Here is an 18,126-nt window from a genome sequence, read left to right as displayed (position 1 = left end):
AAGTAATCCCTCTCAGTCATCACTTATGACCTACTGTGAGGTGTGTACAGAGACCCTGTCATCTGCCGGTATTCTGGGCGTCAACCTTTGGGCAGTCGGTGAGTAACCCCTAGCCAATAACAGCGTGCAGGATATGAGGTCGGGACTCTCTCTTTCCTCTGCTCCACTCTGCTCTCTGTCTCTGTTTCAAGGATATATAAAGACCTGCAGGTCTGTGTGTGTCTGTTTGACCAAAGGTGGAGCTGAGCTAGCAGAGAGCAGAGAGGCCATAGCAGACAGGATGAAGCTCTACATTTACACAAAATTTGGCAATGTGGCACCTTCCCACAGGCTTGTGGGTGGAGATGTGGACATGTTTATTTGTGCTTTTGTACATAACGGGTGTGAAACAATTAGCAAATAACATTTGAATGATCAGATTCACAATTCTTACCAGTGCTGCATTCAGTAAAAAGCATTTCTCATTTCTTCAATGAACATATAACTCCTCCCCTAGCAGTAGTCATATCTCTCTCTCTCTCTCTCTCTCTCTCTCTCTCTCTCTCTCTCTCTCTCTCTCTCTCTCTCTCTCTCTCTCTCTCTCTCTCTCGTTGAGCTGGGGAGGAGGGGCCAACTTTAAATGATGTGTGTTTACAAACTTCAAATGAACAAATCCTGCATAATATACATTTAACCATATTACCACCAAAATTAGTTTCCATACACTTTCACACTTACACACTTTCTTGTCAGTTCTCATCAACAAGTCAGTAAACCTCTCTAGCAGATCCATGTGGTAGCCGATTTATGAGTTGCTAGCTATCTTGAGTCACAACACAAACCTCCTGCTCTGTAGTGGGTTAAAAGACATAGATTAAACAAGGGGAACTCAGTGTTCACCTGAGTGCACCATTTAAGATTTATCATGCTCTCACTATTGGCACACCAATTGTTGCATTGTGTGTTAGGGAAGGGAAAACGAGTCTGACTTGCTTTCAAGGAAAAGCTGTTAAAGGTTCACAAAAATAAAGTTGAGTTAGAGCAGTGAGAGCCTTCACACATTGGTAGCTAGGAATGTTTGATACACTGCATAGTAAATTAAATTATGGTCATACTCCTATAAAATCTTCAGGTATGGTAAATCAAAATATTGCAATTTGCAATGGTTATTGTACTCCAGAAGTAACTGCATACGCTTAAATTATCCAGTGGATTATGTTATTTACTGAATGCAAAAAAGGGATTTTGTGATGAATGTTTTCTTCAATAAATGACCTAATAATGGTAATCCTGTGGGTAGATGTGCAGTTATGTGCGGTTGTTTTGCAAGCTGTGTATGTGTGTGTGTTGGTCACAGCTGTGCATGCGCGAGAGCCAGCTGAGACATGAGTGAAAAATCATCTCTCTCTCTTTTTTTTCCTTGTCCAGGTAGGCAGGCAATAAGGCTTGACAGAAGATGCGACGAGGGTGGTGGCTCGTCAGATGGCTGGGGATAGGAATGGCAATCCTCTCTTTGCTAACCCACAGCTGGGGCCAGGACACAGAAGGTATGAGCATCCAGCACTGAGGCTATCACCCTTTAGTTACTGCCAAGAGACGCCTTGTAATACCATGAAGTCTGTGGTGCGAATGCTGTCTGTAACTACTCCTACCGGCCACTTAACTGTATCAATTTGTTTCAAGTAAGCAAGGATGATATATTTTGTTTGGAACTTTCATGAGAGTTGAAGGAAAGTTTTATTGTATTGAGGTGGGGGAGCACCGTTATGACTTTGTGATCTCCCAAATGTTTCAGAGCAAATAACGTTGTTTTCCTAGTACTCTCACTATCATCTTTTTTTTTCAAATTTACATTATGTTGTTAATCCAGCTTTCTACCTACACAGTTCACTGATGGTGCTAAGAGGATTCTTTTTGTAGTTTCATGTTTAGGTTCCCACATTACATAGGAATCTTGGTATTTATAGTCTCAACTCATTGACTTTGTAGCAGATGCCAGTTTCGTCAATTTCAGCTATATAAGATTGGCATGTCTTTAAAGATAGTACACTGAGGGGAAGCTGCACATGCACAGAGACATGCTTCAATTCCCCCCAGTGTGACAATATTTGAACATGATTCAGGTCAATTTTAAGATGCCTTACTCCCTATATCCCATCCCTGATTCCTTCTTTCTTTTCATCCCTTTCCTGCTTCACTGCCCTCTTTAACAAGCTCAGTAATGTAAAAGCATTTTCAGATAAGAGTGTGATCTTTGTCATTTAAATTAAGATTTTATATTGACAGCGTTGCTTCATGGGTTTGTATGATATAATTTATGTAGAGAAATCTCTTACTTTATGACTGACAGAGCCTTTGAAGGTGAATGAGCACCTTGTGGTTTGCTCTTTTGATGAAGTCTCACTCTGAGGCTCTGACTGCATAAATAGATAAGTGTTGTTGTTTGGTGTTAGGAGACCATCGACCCCAAAACATAACAGCTGAAGAGCTCAGAACAGCCTTATGGAATATATATTTGTGGGTGATTTATTTTACAACTTCTGCAACAAGCTATCAAACTCTTCTCTTCATTTTAGCTGTTAGTTGATATAGAGGATACATACAAGTGTTTTGTGTCATGCTTTCCTCTTAGATTTAGACATCACAGCAGGTAACAAGTTTAGTTGTTGCTAGGGAAATTCAAGTGAGGCAGGCTATAGGAAATTATTTTAATAACATCAATTTCAAGTATTATATTTTTATAATGTCTTGTTAAATTTGAATATTACATAAGCTAAATGAAAACACACTGTGTAGCTGCTTTAAAGTCTTTACATGTTAGATGTCATAATTCTAATCAGAGCAGACCTTACACATGTTTTCAGAGCCTGTTAAACATTGATATGGATATGTTACCTCATTCTCCCTTATTCAGTGTTTAAATCCATTATGTTTATACACTTATCATCTGGGGAAATGTCATTGCTGCTTGGATTATGCTCTCTGGCATATTTTTTTCTGTTATAGGAGGCGCTACAATAGGAAACATGTAGGAAGTGCAGAATTATCCCATATGTGGTTAGCTGTATGTAACAAAAGCATTCAAGTTAAGAAAATAGGAAATGTAATGTGAGGTTGTTTTGCCTGCTAAATTCAGGCTTTGTTCTAAAATTTACATTCCTGGTCTGAAAAGTGCATGCTCATCTTGAAGTTATACCTTCACCAGTCTACAGTCATCCCCCATGTGTGTTTTTGAATGTAATTTCACATATGCATCTAAACAAAATGTATATTTTTCAAACCTGCACTTTCGAGTTATACCACATGTTCTGTCCACAGCTCACTGCTTTCTCATGTCCTTGGATATCTACATGTATTCTTTACAGTAATGTTTTACTTTGTGAGTGTGAGTGTGAGTGGTGATTGTGGTGAGCAGATGTGCCTGTCCTAAACATGCATTACTTAAAATGAGAAGGCTGCCTATACTTAAAATGAGAAGGCTGCCTATACTTATCAACGATATTCACAAGCATCAGAAACTTGAAAAATGAAACATAAGTGTAATCTACAGGTAAATCTCAGAGCCTACATGTGGACGTAACCCCTTAACATAAAAGTAGAAATTATACTCTACATGATAGCTTACTGCTTTCTAACATCACATTTGCCCTCTACCTCATGTAATATCATTGATCTATAATGTCAAATGGCTACTCTACTCATACTATCACGTATTGTCCTGTCAAGTCTTTGATGCTCCATTTTTGTGCAAATCTGACATTGTCCTATGACCATGTCATAAAAGGTCATCATTCTGCTGATTATGGACCTGGCTGCAACCTGTAATTTGCAGACAGAAATTAATTACGATGGGGGGCAGATAGGAATTAGTTACCCTGCCTGCAAATGAGCGGTGATTGGATCAGAGTCTGCCAGCAAATGAATGGGAAAGTGGTCTCAGACTTCTGGACCCGACTGTTCTGTCTGGGAGCTTGCTGTCTACTCACTGTAGTGGCGTCAGCCAGATGAAACCCTATGCTCTGGACCTCATTCCCACAGCTCTGCTCAAATCATACATCCATATTCTCAGCCCCCTGATCACCCAAACTGTCAACCTCTCCCTTCAGACTGATAGTGTTCCATCTGCCCTCAAGGTCGCCAGAGGAACTACTGGACCGGGAGGCTGAACTAGTGCAATGCACTCTTCATAGATCCCTGGCAGGGACATCTAAAGGTTCCAATACATTCATATCAGTGCTGCCAGGATCCTGATGAGAGTGTGAAAACACAAACATATAACACCAACTCTACTTTAATTGTGCTGGCTCCCTGTCTCCTGCAGGACTGACTACAAAGTCCTGTTACTAACATACAAATCAACCAATGGCATGTGCCTGCCTACCTACAGGAACTGATCATACCATAAATTTCCACCTGCACCCTCAGATCTGCCAGCAATTTGCTCCACCAGGCACCTACTACTGAGCTGTACACTGTGAGGGGTCGAGCCTTCTGCTCTAATACATCATACCTGTAGAGCAGCCAGCCCCAGATTCTTTTAAAAAAGGCCTAAAAACCTTTCTATTCAGGAAGGCTTTCCTCATCTTAACTCTTTTTGCTGTTGTCTTATGTTGTGTAGTCTATGTTTTTAATGCTTTAGCACTTTGAGTTTCATTATGAATGAAACGTGCATCACAAATTAAATGTGTAAGCATCATTATTATTATTATCATTATTATTACTGTTATTTTACTCCTTGCTCTGCCCACCTTGCCCTTGGCTTTTGGCTGTGTTAGCTTGTTTGTTATCAGTCTGTCAAATGAAAATAGCAACCAGAATTTTTTAGATGGTATTACGCTTCAGAGTTGTGCTTGCAGCACATTTCCAGTGGATGTCACAGTGTCTTTCAAGTCTTTATTTAATTAGCAGGGAGAGAATATTAATCACAGACTTCTAACTAATGTGCAGAAACTGTATAAGAAACAGTGTGGGAAAGAAGAGCTGCCTTTGACAAACATTAAGATTTCTTCACTGATTTCACTGAAAAAGTGCACAATGATTAAGTTTTATTAACTCTCTTCAGACGAATGAAGCCTAAACAGAAGGATCTCTGTATTGTTTATTAAAATGAAAGTGTGTTTGTGAATACTGTGTGTCATTAATAGTTAATAGTTAATCCCATGAAAAAGAACATAAAAATGTGAAAGTGGATATCCCATTGTGACACTTAATATGTGTCCCAATATTCATTACATGTTCCTCCCCCTCGTTCCTCTCCTCCTTGACCGATGAACCTGGGTGGGATTTAAATTAAATGGTGTGTGCAGGTATGCGTGAGAGACAGAGAATCAAACCAATTCAACCAAAAGTATCTTGGTCAGTTAAGACAATAATGACTGACTGGTCACCAGTGATAGGGGGCAGCCATTAAGAAAAGTAATTTACCTATCTTATGTTTCTGCATTCTCTATCTCCTTCTCCAACACTTCCTCTGTATTCTGCCCCTCCCTTCCTTTCTTTTCATGTTATCCTCTTTACTTAATATCATCTGACTCCTCTGTGGTGTAGTCTCAGATGATCTCAGTCATATATCCATGTAAACCCTGCAGTTTACTTCATGTATGTACATCGATCGTTGTGTAAGTAGGGACTAGCAAGCCCAGCAGTTTAACAAGTGGTAATGAAAGGTCAGACTTCAGTCCAGAGCACAGTGGACAGATGCACACTGTCCATACCTCCAAATCCCCCTGTTACTAAATCCAGATGATAGACAAATGCATGTACGCACACCCACACACAAACACATTCAGTAGTACTTATGTCTGTGCGTGTGTGTATCGTGAAGTGTGGATTGGTTAATATGCCTGTAGATGCCATCACCATGTAACATCAGCTCACCTTCCCCTTTCACGCTATTCCCATCTCTGCTCATCTCTCTTTCTCTCTGCTGCTTTTTTTCCCATCTGCACATTCATTCTGACCCACAATTGTTTGTCTATTTTTGGGATTGTCTGATTAGGGGCCAGATGTGCAGACTGTGTCTGGCTGTAGTCTGTGGAGTGGGGGAGCAGTGGAGTGACAGAGGGAAGGGGTTTTAATCTGCCCACCAGTAGGCTGTAATCAGGCTCTGGGTAAGCACAAGAAGGGAGGGGTGCTCTTGGTAAGACTAGGACCAACAGACCCATCCTGGTGCTTAGTACATGTGTGTATGTGTGTGCTGAATAGTTCACTGGGAGTGTGATTGCAACCTTTGCCCTCCTGCTGGCATGGTTAACTTCACAGATAGACAACTATAGGGAGCAATGAGGGGGAAGTCTGAAGAAGAGTAGGAGGGGGGGCTCCTGCAAGAGATTACACATCAGTAAAGCAATCCCCTTCTCTCCCTTCCATTATCAGCCACTAATGATTTACATGATGCTGCAGGAATTATTTTCCACCTCTATCTCTCTGGTGTTCCTCATCACTGTTACAATCACTATTGTTGCTCTTTTTTTCCTCCCTTTCTTCTTTCTCTAGTGCCTGTCCCCCATTTGCTTCACATTTTCTTCCGAGACATTCTCTACTTGTGACCCTTTAAAAATGAGCGCATGCACACAATTACAGTGAGAAGCCCCACAAAGGGACCCACACTTCTAATGATTTGTAAGGAGAAGAGGAGAGAGAGAGTAAGAAAAAGATGGGTAGAGATAGAGACAGAAGCAGTGATTGCATTCCTTGTGCCAAACATAGACATACTGTAAGAGGAAGCACACATCACTGTCTATCTCCACATCAATGTAGCTGCGATTCCCTCTCAAGTAAGGGTATGGTGAATGGTGTGATGTCTACATGTAAAAGGGGAGTGCGGAAAGAGTTTTGGTTGTTCACAAAACCAAATGACTCACATAAGTATTTTTGTTTTGAGTTAAAATTTTTGGAATGTTAACCATTGCGATCAGCTGTGATCCTTATCATTCTTTAATTGCATCCGTTCTGCTCAGCATGAGATCAAACCCACAAAAATCCCTTTACCATAAAGAAAACAAATTATTCTTAGATACTTGGCTTCCATCGCCTTGCACATTTGGAAATGTGTATTTCTGTTCAAGTGTATAAGGAACAGAGTTCTTGGCAAGACGGAGCTTCACTGGAAATAAACTTGAAAACTTGAATAAATCCACTGTTATTCTCAGAAACCAATATTGTTTGTGATAATCTTAGCTTGTGTGAAATGACTATACTTGAAAAGGAATATTTATAATAATAATAATAGTTTTTACACATGCAGACCTTTAGTAAATCAGGCCCTATATGTATTACACCTTTCATACAAGAAATGCAGCTCAAAGTACTTTACAATGAAGGAAATGACATACACCAAGTGCTTCACATAAAGGGGACATAAAAGCATGTAACAAGCATTGATGAAACATAAGATGGACAATAAAATGCACTTGATATCGTTTGTAGAAATAAGATCACATAAAGTGACAATGCAAAAATAAAATATAAAAACAAGTATAGAACTCACTGACAGATACAATAGATTAGTATATAAAGTAAAAACATAGTAAAAACATAAAATAAATCTAATGTATAAAATCACAATTTAATATACCTCTGTCATCAAGTCATCAAACACAACAAAGCCTTTTTTCTTTTTTCTAGCTACCTCGGCAATCTTCCCTACGGTGTAATCTCACTGTGTGGGATTCTTCTTTTTTCCTTTTTAAAAAAATATTACTGGCTTCCTTATATCTAAAGGTAGTATGTTCTAATGTTTTACGGGCACGATTGAAAAAGGCTGTATCCCGCATTTTTCTTCCGGCTGCTTCTGGGAACCTCCAATACATCAGCAGCAGATGATCGCATTGTTCTTGAAGGCAAATAGTTAGCAAGGGGGTTAGCCGTGTAGCTTGGTCCTAGCTGTTTAAGGGCTATGTATGTAAGAAGGAGGACCGTAAAGTAAATTCTGAAAGTTACAGGAAGCCAGTGCAGAGCTGCTAAAACTGGACTAGTGTGTTCTCTTTCAGTTTCAGTTCTGGTTAATTAGTAGTAATATTTTATTTTAATTTACACCGACCACCCCCAAAAAACTAACTAACTAACTGACTAACAAAACAAAAAAACACTTCAGAACTCACCTCTTCTTCTTTGAACACTTCTGAATAGAATATACTGTATGTGTAAAGAACTGCACACAGACCAATGCCAAGAGTACTGACATTCAAAGCAACCAATTCAGCTGTAAAAACAACTGCATTTTTCAACCAGTCAGTGAACAGTGGTGGTGGAGTTCATGCATCTTAATTAAGAAACTGTGTTGAGCTGTAGTGATTGATTAATTGAACTGCTAAGTCAGGGCTATGTGTGTAAGTATGAACCATACCTGTGTGCTATAGTACTTGAGCACTTAGCATAAAGTAGAGATACACATTTAGAACCTTTACTTGTCATAAGGGGTGTGAATCACTGATGCTTGATTATATGTTCTAGTATTACATTCAGTCACCTCAGTGTTAAAAGAGAACAGGGCATATAATTTGAAACAAGACAGGAATAATGGAGTATAGAGCTGTCATCCGTCCTCAATGAAGACTCCACTATATAGCCAGACTTGATTGAGAGAGTGAGGCAGTGTATTTTTCTTTTGAATGGCTTTACATTCTTCCAACTATAAAATGATAGATTGCTGCTGAGCTGTGACAAAGTTGGTTGTCACAGCAACAGCCCAGTTTATGTTTTGACCTGTTGACCCAACAATGTGGTTACCAAAGACTCTCAGTGGCTAATCCTACCACTCATAACTAAGGTTAAGACTGTTATTCAAAATCTCAATTTGTAAGCTACTCATGTTTAGCAGAACACACAATCTGGCACTTTTACCTGCAGAGGTTTAATAAACTCTACAACTAGTGAGCGAAGCATTGTTGCACTGCTCACAGCTTAGAGTTCCAATAAAGTCCATTCAAAACAGAATGTCCTTTCATTTCCACAAAAAACAAAACAAAACTGAAATTAAAGTATGAATTTGATCTTTTTCAGCAACTAACTCCTGGCTATAATAGCAATAATCATTAGTTACTGATAAAACATTTAAAATACATTACAACTGCTTTTTATATCTGCTGTCAAGATGGTTTGTTCTCATTTAAAGGCAATTTATGTAATGCAATTATTGTTAAGATGTCCATAATTGGGAAACAATTTCACAAAAGCCATGCTTGTTGTGACATATTACTTAAATGTAAGTAAAACATCAGGTAGGTGTAACTACGGTTACATCAGGTTTCTCACTTCCTTAACCATAGATAAAGGGTCGGACAGCAGTAAGACAATGCCTGTAATGCAATCTAATACAATAACCATGCAATGACTTCTATCTTTGCAAATCTTATGTTTTTTATTGGGAGTGTGTCTTGGATATATATATATATTCAAATACATGTTTAGTTAGTAAAAACTGCAGAGTAAACAACACAAATCCAATCTACGGTGAAATATATAAAAATAAGTCATGTAAACATCTAAAGGCTTAGAGACGTAAAAATAAATGGCGTGGAGCATACCGAGAGCAAGAAGGGACCTTTACTGTATGATGTGGACTGTAATGCACAGTTTTGACAGCCAACCCTTGTGGACAACTTGCCCCAACCCCCCTCACTATAAAACAGACTGCTCATCTGCTTTGACCTGCTGTCAGCCCATGAGCAGCCACTACCTGGCAGTGTCTGTCACTAGACAGCTGCCCTTTGTCTCTCTCACTGTCCTTTGCCAGGATTTGCTGGACATATCTCAGAATGTCCCTCTGCTTCACTGGACACTGATCCATTCAAAATAAACTTTATCAGTCCAATAGGGAAATTAAAGCAGTGTCCCCATTTGCTCTGTTTCCACTCATCCCTGTCCTGGGCTGTCTGCCACCCCAGGGATTAGTCATAACGCTAACCTCCAACCTGGACGTTTTTTAAGTAGATGCTTGTCAGACCTGAGGTCAGCAGAGAATCCCTCAGGTGGATCACTGCTGCTGTGGTTGAAGGAACAGAAATTACCTCATTCAGATTCCCTTTTCTAGCCTGACAAGCTTCCCATACGCTCTGTTAAACATTTCCTTATCATCACATAAGGCCTGATATTTATATGAAAGGGCAGACGCGTTTATGATTGCATATGGATGTACAGTACGCAACGTTTTATGATAAGGGTAAGCTTCTGTTGAGTTGGCAGTTTGCCATCCGTCTTAAGGATGAGAAATGAGTTCCTACTTTCCTCTTGGTTGCCTATGCCCTTTCTGAATCGTCCTCTCTTTTTTCACTCCTTCTCCGTCTGTGACCATTTTTAATGACTGGCACCCCAAATCTGGAGATGTCAAGCATGTTTTGCTGTTTGTAAATATATCTAAATAAAGAAGATGCCACTGATCCATTTTGTAGGTTTGTTGAAAAGGTGTGCTGGATTGATTGAGTCAGTGCAGCCCCCTGGACCACATTGCTTGTTGGGTTAGTTGTCCTTTAAACTCAGTTTAAAAAAAAAAAAAAGCTCCACTCCTAGGGAGCAGCAGTTTGATTTATTGGTTGCTAAAAAGGTGCTTTTTGCAGATGAAGCCACAGCAAAGTGCAGGCTATTGAATCGAGTGGCAGGTACAAATGCCTTTTGAAACTAAATGTCAGTGAGCAGAATTCATCTCACCACCGCCTTGTTGCTCCAGTAATGTAGCAGTCGATGATCTGCCTTGTAACGGCTTGAATTGCTTAGGTGGTTGTCTGCATCTAAGATTGTCTCATTTGAAAAGTGAGATGAAAGAACTATGCATAGTAAAAATAACAAATACTGTGGTGGTGCATTTGAAAGCTTTAATTTTCTCCACTATTGAAGCACACAGACACTTTGCATTTACCCTGCAGTTGACTTTAAAAGTGAACCTCAAACACTGGGAAGAAATATTATACCACTGTATATGTCAAGATGAACTACAACACATAAAACATCTAAATGATACGTTTAATCATTTCCAAATCAGACGCAATTATACAAAATTAAACAAGCATTTCATGGGATTGTTGGCATTAACAGATGAATTATTGTCAGTTCTCTATCTTTTGTCAAATGATACAATGTTTTGTAGGGGAACAAAATAGTTTTCTTTAGTCTCAAGCATTCCTCAAATTGATTGAGACTTGCTCACATCCATTATTTTTCCACCTGACTCCTGTGTGACTCAAGCAGTAATCATTTTGTAACTGAAGTAGTACAACTTCAAGTCAACATTGTTAGGTTGATTATTGAGATGATCTCTTTAGGTTAGAGCAAATTACCCTGAGGTCAAATTTTGATTGTTTGTAGTTTACGCCTCTGAAGTGTACAGTTCCATGATTACCTATTAGTGCCTATTAGTATTAGATTGAAAGCTGCGTGTTGCATCCCATTGCCACCTCATTTCATTTGGAACAGAGAGATCAGGTCATTAAAAGCAATGTGTCCTGAGATTGAGAGAACAAAAGCTTGTTGAGCATCTGTTGGACTGAGAGAGACACCACTATAGTCAAAAAAGCTACTGAAATACAGCTGTGAAAAATTCAATAGTAATAACTTTCTATGAACATCAATCTGCAGTCTACCTGGTTATATCGATTGGACTTAAATATTTTGGCTCTATTATGTACTTTTTTCTCCTCAGCCTCTCTCATTTTGACTTGTGCATGTGCTGAAAACCTGATGTTATCTTACTGTAGATACCTAAATATTCCAAATGCATATTCCATATCATATGGATATACCCAGTACTCACCAAGAATGAGCCAATTTTCTACTGTTGGTAATTATGTGTATGAAACTATATAAAATGTACGTATATAGGTTGTCGAAACATATGTAGAACTTCTCTTGTCATGTTCCTGTGGATTGTAAGCCTAGCATACCAAGCCTTCATAAATATATTGATGGGACCATATGTTTAGATGTGGTCTCTCTGGTATAACAAAGTACATATGATTTTGTTACAGATGAGACCATACATTTGCAAACCATATGTTTACAGACATCCAGTAATAGAAACCGATGAACATGCAGCCAGAAAAGTAGCAAAGATTAGCTAGGTGTAGCTGGAGCCGATAAATACCTGTGACTACTGCAGAAACCACAGACCAAGAAATGAAACCCGATTGTACCCTTTGTCACTGAAGACAAAAGCCAGATGTTAGCTAGTGGATGTTTTTTTTCCAGGGTCAAAGGGGCTGTAGTGACCACAATGCTTATACTGTACATTGACTTTAAATTCTCATAGTTGAAGACACAGGGATTAATGTGAAAAAGAGTGGAGTATTTCTCTCATCCACTGGTGCATGATGTTCCACGACTTCCTTCTGCTTTTCAAATGATTTGTATGATGGCCTCCAGCTCTTTCCACTAAAGTAATCCTCAAGTGTATGCACTGCTTTAATATCTACACAATACCTCAAGAAAATTGCTAGTCCTTTTACATTGTATGGATTTACCCAACAAATAAAGTCGGTAGTAGAACATGATTTCTATTCTAGTTACTATAGTTTCTATTAAACAGTCAACTTTGTGTTAATTTATGTCTGAAATCTGGCTCCCATTCTTGTACTCTGTGCTGTTTCTGTCTGGTTTCCATTTTAAATAACTTTCTATTACCTGTGTGCATTGAATATGAAAAGGGAAAGGGGCACAGCACACTGACTTTATACTTTGTTCTGTCCTATTTTTAGTACTATAACCATTACTATTATTACTCTATATGCCAGAGATGTATACTTCACATCATGTAGCTGTGTGCATACTCCATTCACTTTAGTATTATATGAAAAGCTTGACTCTCCTCTGCAGTTAACACTCCCTTTCTGCTGTACCAGATCTCTCTTCTCATTCTCTCAATTTAACCTGCTTTATACAACCCTGATCAACAATGTAGTGTTTTTCCGATTGACCTTGGTGGAGAATGATCTGATATTCTCCATCACAGTTATTGATTTCATTACGTTTTTGTTATGACCAGAGCTAATTAGGTTTTGCTTAGACTTTGTATGTGTATGTGCTTGTATTCACATGCATGTGTATGTGTGTGCCTTACTTGCAACATAGGACCACTATCATTGCGAATAGAGGCACTATTCTTTATCTCTGCTTGGTTCAGCCTTTTGTCTTCAAAGCAGGCTTTTTACATCTTTCTCTCTTCAGCCAGCTACACACATGTGCACCCACATAAACACACACATTTGTGCCTGAACACGCATATGCAAAACTAACAAAACAGACCATCTATGATCGTTTTAAAAAGCCTCTCAAAATGAGTGCAAGTAACTTTTATTTCACACACTCACACACGCACACATGGGCACACTCTTTCTACTTCATACAGAGTATATTCACTCGGAGCACATTTGCATACTTATTTTGATGTTGGTTGTTGTTTATGTCTCAGATTGCGAGGTGTGACCCACTTGCTCTGTTCATTTTGTCGCTATTAAAGGAAATTTCATCCTGCTATTTCTTCAGCAGATACTGGTTTTCTAATTACGATAAAATAATGGAACTCTGAAAAGGATCAGGGAGTACACCTCAGGAATTAGCAATTCAAAATGAGTACGTGTTGATGATAATTCTTTAATGATTTAAGGTAGTGTTTGCTTCTCAAAATATTTGACTGAGAATCGAGCAAGGAAAAGATGCTTTGCATGCAATTTAAATCTGTTTTCTAGATTGACTCATCATATTAACCTAAATTAGAAGACATCTTTAAAAAGTAAATGCTATTAATGATTTACATGATATATTCATATTTAAACTGTACACTGCTGTGCATCTGTTGCCAGGTGCACAGTTGCCAACTGAAGTCACGCAACAGAAGGAGGCTGTGAAACCCTATAGCGCTGACTGTTGATGTGGTGTCAATGACCATGTCTTTTTTTCTGCTCCTCTCTGATTACATGTAATGTAAGAGGACACCACCAAACAGCAAGCTGCTTGAGATTCAATATGTAACAAAGCGATTTAAAGGAGAAGGATAGGAAAAGATGCTGAAGAACTTATAGGCACCTTCTAGTACTTTTCATGCTTTGTTTTATCCTTTTCCAGAGCACACACTACTATTTAATTTACTAAGAGGGACTGTTATAGTTCTTTAATTGATTCATATTTGTAATGTACCTCACTACTTCACATGTGGAATAATTTCAGCCATCAGCTACTGTTGGCAAGAAGATATTAATGTTAAAGTCCTGGCCTTGATTGTAAAAACAGTGTTGTGGTGTACTAACATTCAGCATTACTCTAATGGAGACTTTTCCTCCTATGTTCTAATACCTGTTCCTCTTTTTAATGAACTTTTTTCTACTTTCCTAACATCAGAGCTGTACCTCAACCAACTGTTTCATCCTTTTCTCTTCTTTCATGCTTCTGCTCTGCTTTCCTCTGGCTCCACTAACCCCTGACCCCTTCAGACTGGCAGTATGAGGGTAAGAGGGCAAACATCTATTGTCTGTTTTCCTTTTATTTCATTACATGCCTGTATTCTATTACTCTGCTTCCCTCTAGCTGTATATCACTCTCTACTCTTCTCTCCCCCTGTTGAAAGACATTCAATATGAACTTTCCTCACATCACCTGCAGAGCCTTGCAGCACCTATGCCTCTACATTAGACGCCTCTCTTCCCCCTGTCTTCTCTTCTCCACCTCTCCGGCTGCCCCATCTGGTGCTGTCTGTCAAGCTGCCATTACCTGTGTCCCATGTGCTTTTACCATCTAGCTGCTGTGGCCTCCATCTGTGAAGCTGCTCTCATCAGTGCTCTGCTTATGATGTTACCACATGCTTTGACCACCCTGTTTGTCTGGTGTCAGTATCCTATAGTCCACCCCTGTTGATGTTTGTGCGGTAGCAGTCATTGTTGCCACCTGCTATAAAAAGATGTGTCAATGTAACAGCTTATAGCATGACAGAAACAGACACTGAAACAACATTTTGAGGTTTATTTCATCAGACCAATGAAATATTTAGAATTCCAGGTTCGCTGTTGGTTGTATTCAGACAATACTGTGCTTCAAAAGGACAGAAATATCAGCAGTGGCAAATATACTAAAAAGTATCTGAAGTGCTCATTCTGCTTAAAAATGGGCCCTGTGATATAATATTATTATATATTGCATAATAGTTTGTTAACACTGATGCATCAGTATGCAGGAATGAAAAACAAATATGTATTAATACCATGGGGCCACATGTAAATAATGTTTTTTTAGCATGTAAAATCTAAATGTCCAAGTAATCAAATAATCAAATGTCAAATAAATGTTGTAGTGAAAGTTCTTCATTCTGAAATGTAATATAAAACTTTCTATATAACTCATAATAACTGTATTTATATACTGTAGTTGAGTAAATGAACTGATTTATTTACTTTCCACCATTTCAACATTCAACATTTTAGATCCCCTCTAGACAGTTTTAAGATGTACATACAATTATTTATTTTGAATAGTAATTTAGGTCTGTTGTTTTTTTCCATAAAAAAAAAAGTTTAATCATCTCACTAACATCCTTTGAATGATATCTACTCCTTTTACCTGATGTAAAAAAAACAACACAGAATCTGTTGCATGCAAATATATTTAATTTAAAATATATATGCAAATATATTTAATTTAACTGCTGCACACAATACTACTTCTCTGAAAAATCAGGGCTCACTAGTATAAGTTGAATTCTGAACCACCACTTGTCATGTTTAAAATCATTTTTGTTGGTACACCCCTTACACTCAGATTTAAGCTGAGAACAGAGAAACTCCAATTCAGCAGTTGAATGTGAAAAACAGCCTTGAAGTGTCAAACTCTGCACATCTTTTGGCACAGTAAAGGTCAAGCATCGAACAAAGAAAATCTTTGCATGAAGAGGGACTTTAAGTCATCTACATAAGCTGCCATGAAGCACAATATACTTTTGGTACTGCAAAATGAATAGTTTAAATTTGTCAAAACAGGAATTTCTGTTTTAACTTATTTACCCCTTTCTCTTTGTACATACAGAGTGTAAGCTGTCCCGGCCAGGCCCTCCTGCAACTATTGTGACCATTGACGAGGAGAGCCCCAACGGTATGTGCAAAAAATAGTTGCCCACCTATGCTTCTCACCTATTTCTACCCCTTTCTGTACATTTACTTGAGTACACACCACAGTGACTGTTGCTTTGGTAATGAAATACATATTAATACTTCCCCTATAGGGACTGTTCAGTGTTGTATTGCAATCGTGCTTACTGTCACGCTGCTGATGACTCTTGGGGCAGGTTGGTTGTAGAAGATGTTTTTGACATTGGGTTGTCATTTTGACTGTGTTTTAAATTAAAGATAAATAAATGATTGTTGTTCTGGTGTGTATATTTGGTTTTCTCTCCCAGGGTAAAGCAGAGGGGTGTTTGTGTGAGTGTGTGTGTGTGTGTCTGAGTGAGTGAATATAGATGGTGTTTGGCATACAGACGTGACATGGGCCTCCATTAATGAGTAGTCTGCTCCCGATGCAGGTTGTCTTTACTGTGGCATACCTGTTCTACAGCAGCACAGGAATCACTGATGCTTGGAGCAGACACGCAACACTTGAGTGGGTCAAAATATTCTGCTGCAGCTTTTCTCTTCCTCCTTCATGTTTTTCTGGCCTCTCCATCACCTACACCCACTTCTCAGCTCTTTCTAGTTTCCCTCTCTTTTCCTTCTCTCTTTTCCTCTCTCATCACTCTGTGCTATGAAATGTCAGTGTTTGTCATCTGCATTTTGTTGGTGTGTTTGAGAGAGAGAGAGAGAGAGAGAGAGAGAGAGAGAGAGAGAGAGAGAGAGAGAGAGAGAGAGAGAGAGAGAGAGAGAGAGAGAGAGAGAGAGAGAGAGAGAGAGAGAGAGAGAGAGAGAGAGAGAGAGAGAGAGAGAGAGAGAGAGAGACTGCGAGACTGCTAGGGGAGGAGTTATATGTTCATTGAATGAATGAGAAATGCTTTTCACTGAATGGAGCAGGTGTGTTTCGTACTTTGTTCTCCCTGCAGATATTAGTACTGCAGGTTAACCTAGTTAAATGAGCAGCTCTCACTGAAGGTGAGACCCAAAGCATGTTTAAAGAATCAGAATATCATTTCATAGATGCCCCACCTTTATAGTATTTATTCTGGATGTGTGAGTGCCTCAGAAAGAGGAACTGTGTGCGCACATATGCATACACCCTATGTACATATTTATTTCCGAAGAGTATGATTGGGTGGCTCTGTGTCAAATGTGGCAGCCATTCATCAATGCAATAGCCTCCAATTCAGGCTGTCATACTGGCGCACCAACTCCCTGCTCTCTCTATGTGTGTAGCTGTGATTTGGGGGGGGTTTGATCGATTGCCGGGGGAATGTGTGAGATGGAGGTGGCCAAGCCTGGATCGGAAAGCCTCCCTCACCACACATGTGCCACTGCTCTGTGTGTGAGGGATTTGCACTAATCTTCCTCATAAAGCACTCATTTACCTGGGATATGGGTCTCTTCTGGCTCCTCTGTCCTTTTATTTATCTCAGTGTGATGAATCAGCCCAGAGCCCGTCCTCCCTGTAATGGAATGTAAAACAGGCAACCCACCGTTATTGACCAAAGCAATTATCCCTCTAAATGTGTTTCATCTCTTCTCCTCTGTCACACAGAAACCATGCAAATGGCACATAATAAGATTCCATCTTTTTCTGAGCAGTCGCCTTTATATTCATTCATGTCTGTGAATGGAAAAGCAAACAACATAATCACCCGTCTGTCTGGTTTTGTTTGGTCAGGGTCAGAAAAGATAGACAAATAAATATAGAATCCTGTTTCCTTTGCCTCATGTGTGGAACAAATTTAACATCAGTCAGAAGAGCAAAGAAAGTGGTGAAGGTTCTCTGTGGAAGATAAGTGTTTCTCAGAAACGTGATCAAATTTGCAGCTGTCAAGGCACTGCATTTTATCAACTGTTGTTCATTCATCGATTGTCTGGGGTGGAATTATATTTGACTCTGTTTAAACAATAGACCTCAGCACATATATCGTGAAATAAGCCCATTTTCTTTTCTTTCTTTTTTTTCTAAGGTTTTTCATTTAAGTTTGCTGTGTTTTATTCTCGGAGGTTTTCACTTTAGAGAAATGGATAGTCATGAGGGAATAGCAACCCACTTGCTCAAATG

At 39.1% G+C, this 18,126-nt stretch overlaps 1 protein-coding gene across 2 annotated transcripts in view; it reads left to right on the top strand.

The window, feature by feature from the left end:
* The first annotated feature begins 1,435 nt into the window (after positions 1-1,435).
* The window catches only part of pcdh15a (protocadherin-related 15a), a 149,222-nt gene continuing 132,531 nt past the window's right edge, over positions 1,436-18,126 (top strand). For both annotated transcript variants that reach the window (XM_053333387.1, XM_053333386.1), the window contains exons 1-3: positions 1,436-1,526; positions 14,397-14,411; positions 15,979-16,044. In XM_053333387.1, the coding sequence (XP_053189362.1) occupies positions 1,436-1,526; positions 14,397-14,411; positions 15,979-16,044 (172 nt within the window). The remainder of the gene's footprint in view (positions 1,527-14,396; positions 14,412-15,978; positions 16,045-18,126) is intronic.

The sequence above is a fragment of the Scomber japonicus genome, chromosome 14, assembly GCF_027409825.1.
Source record: "Scomber japonicus isolate fScoJap1 chromosome 14, fScoJap1.pri, whole genome shotgun sequence".
Lineage (NCBI taxonomy): Eukaryota > Metazoa > Chordata > Actinopteri > Scombriformes > Scombridae > Scomber > Scomber japonicus.
Note: the sequence above shows the minus strand (reverse complement) of the source record. Positions and strands in the feature narration are given on the sequence as shown.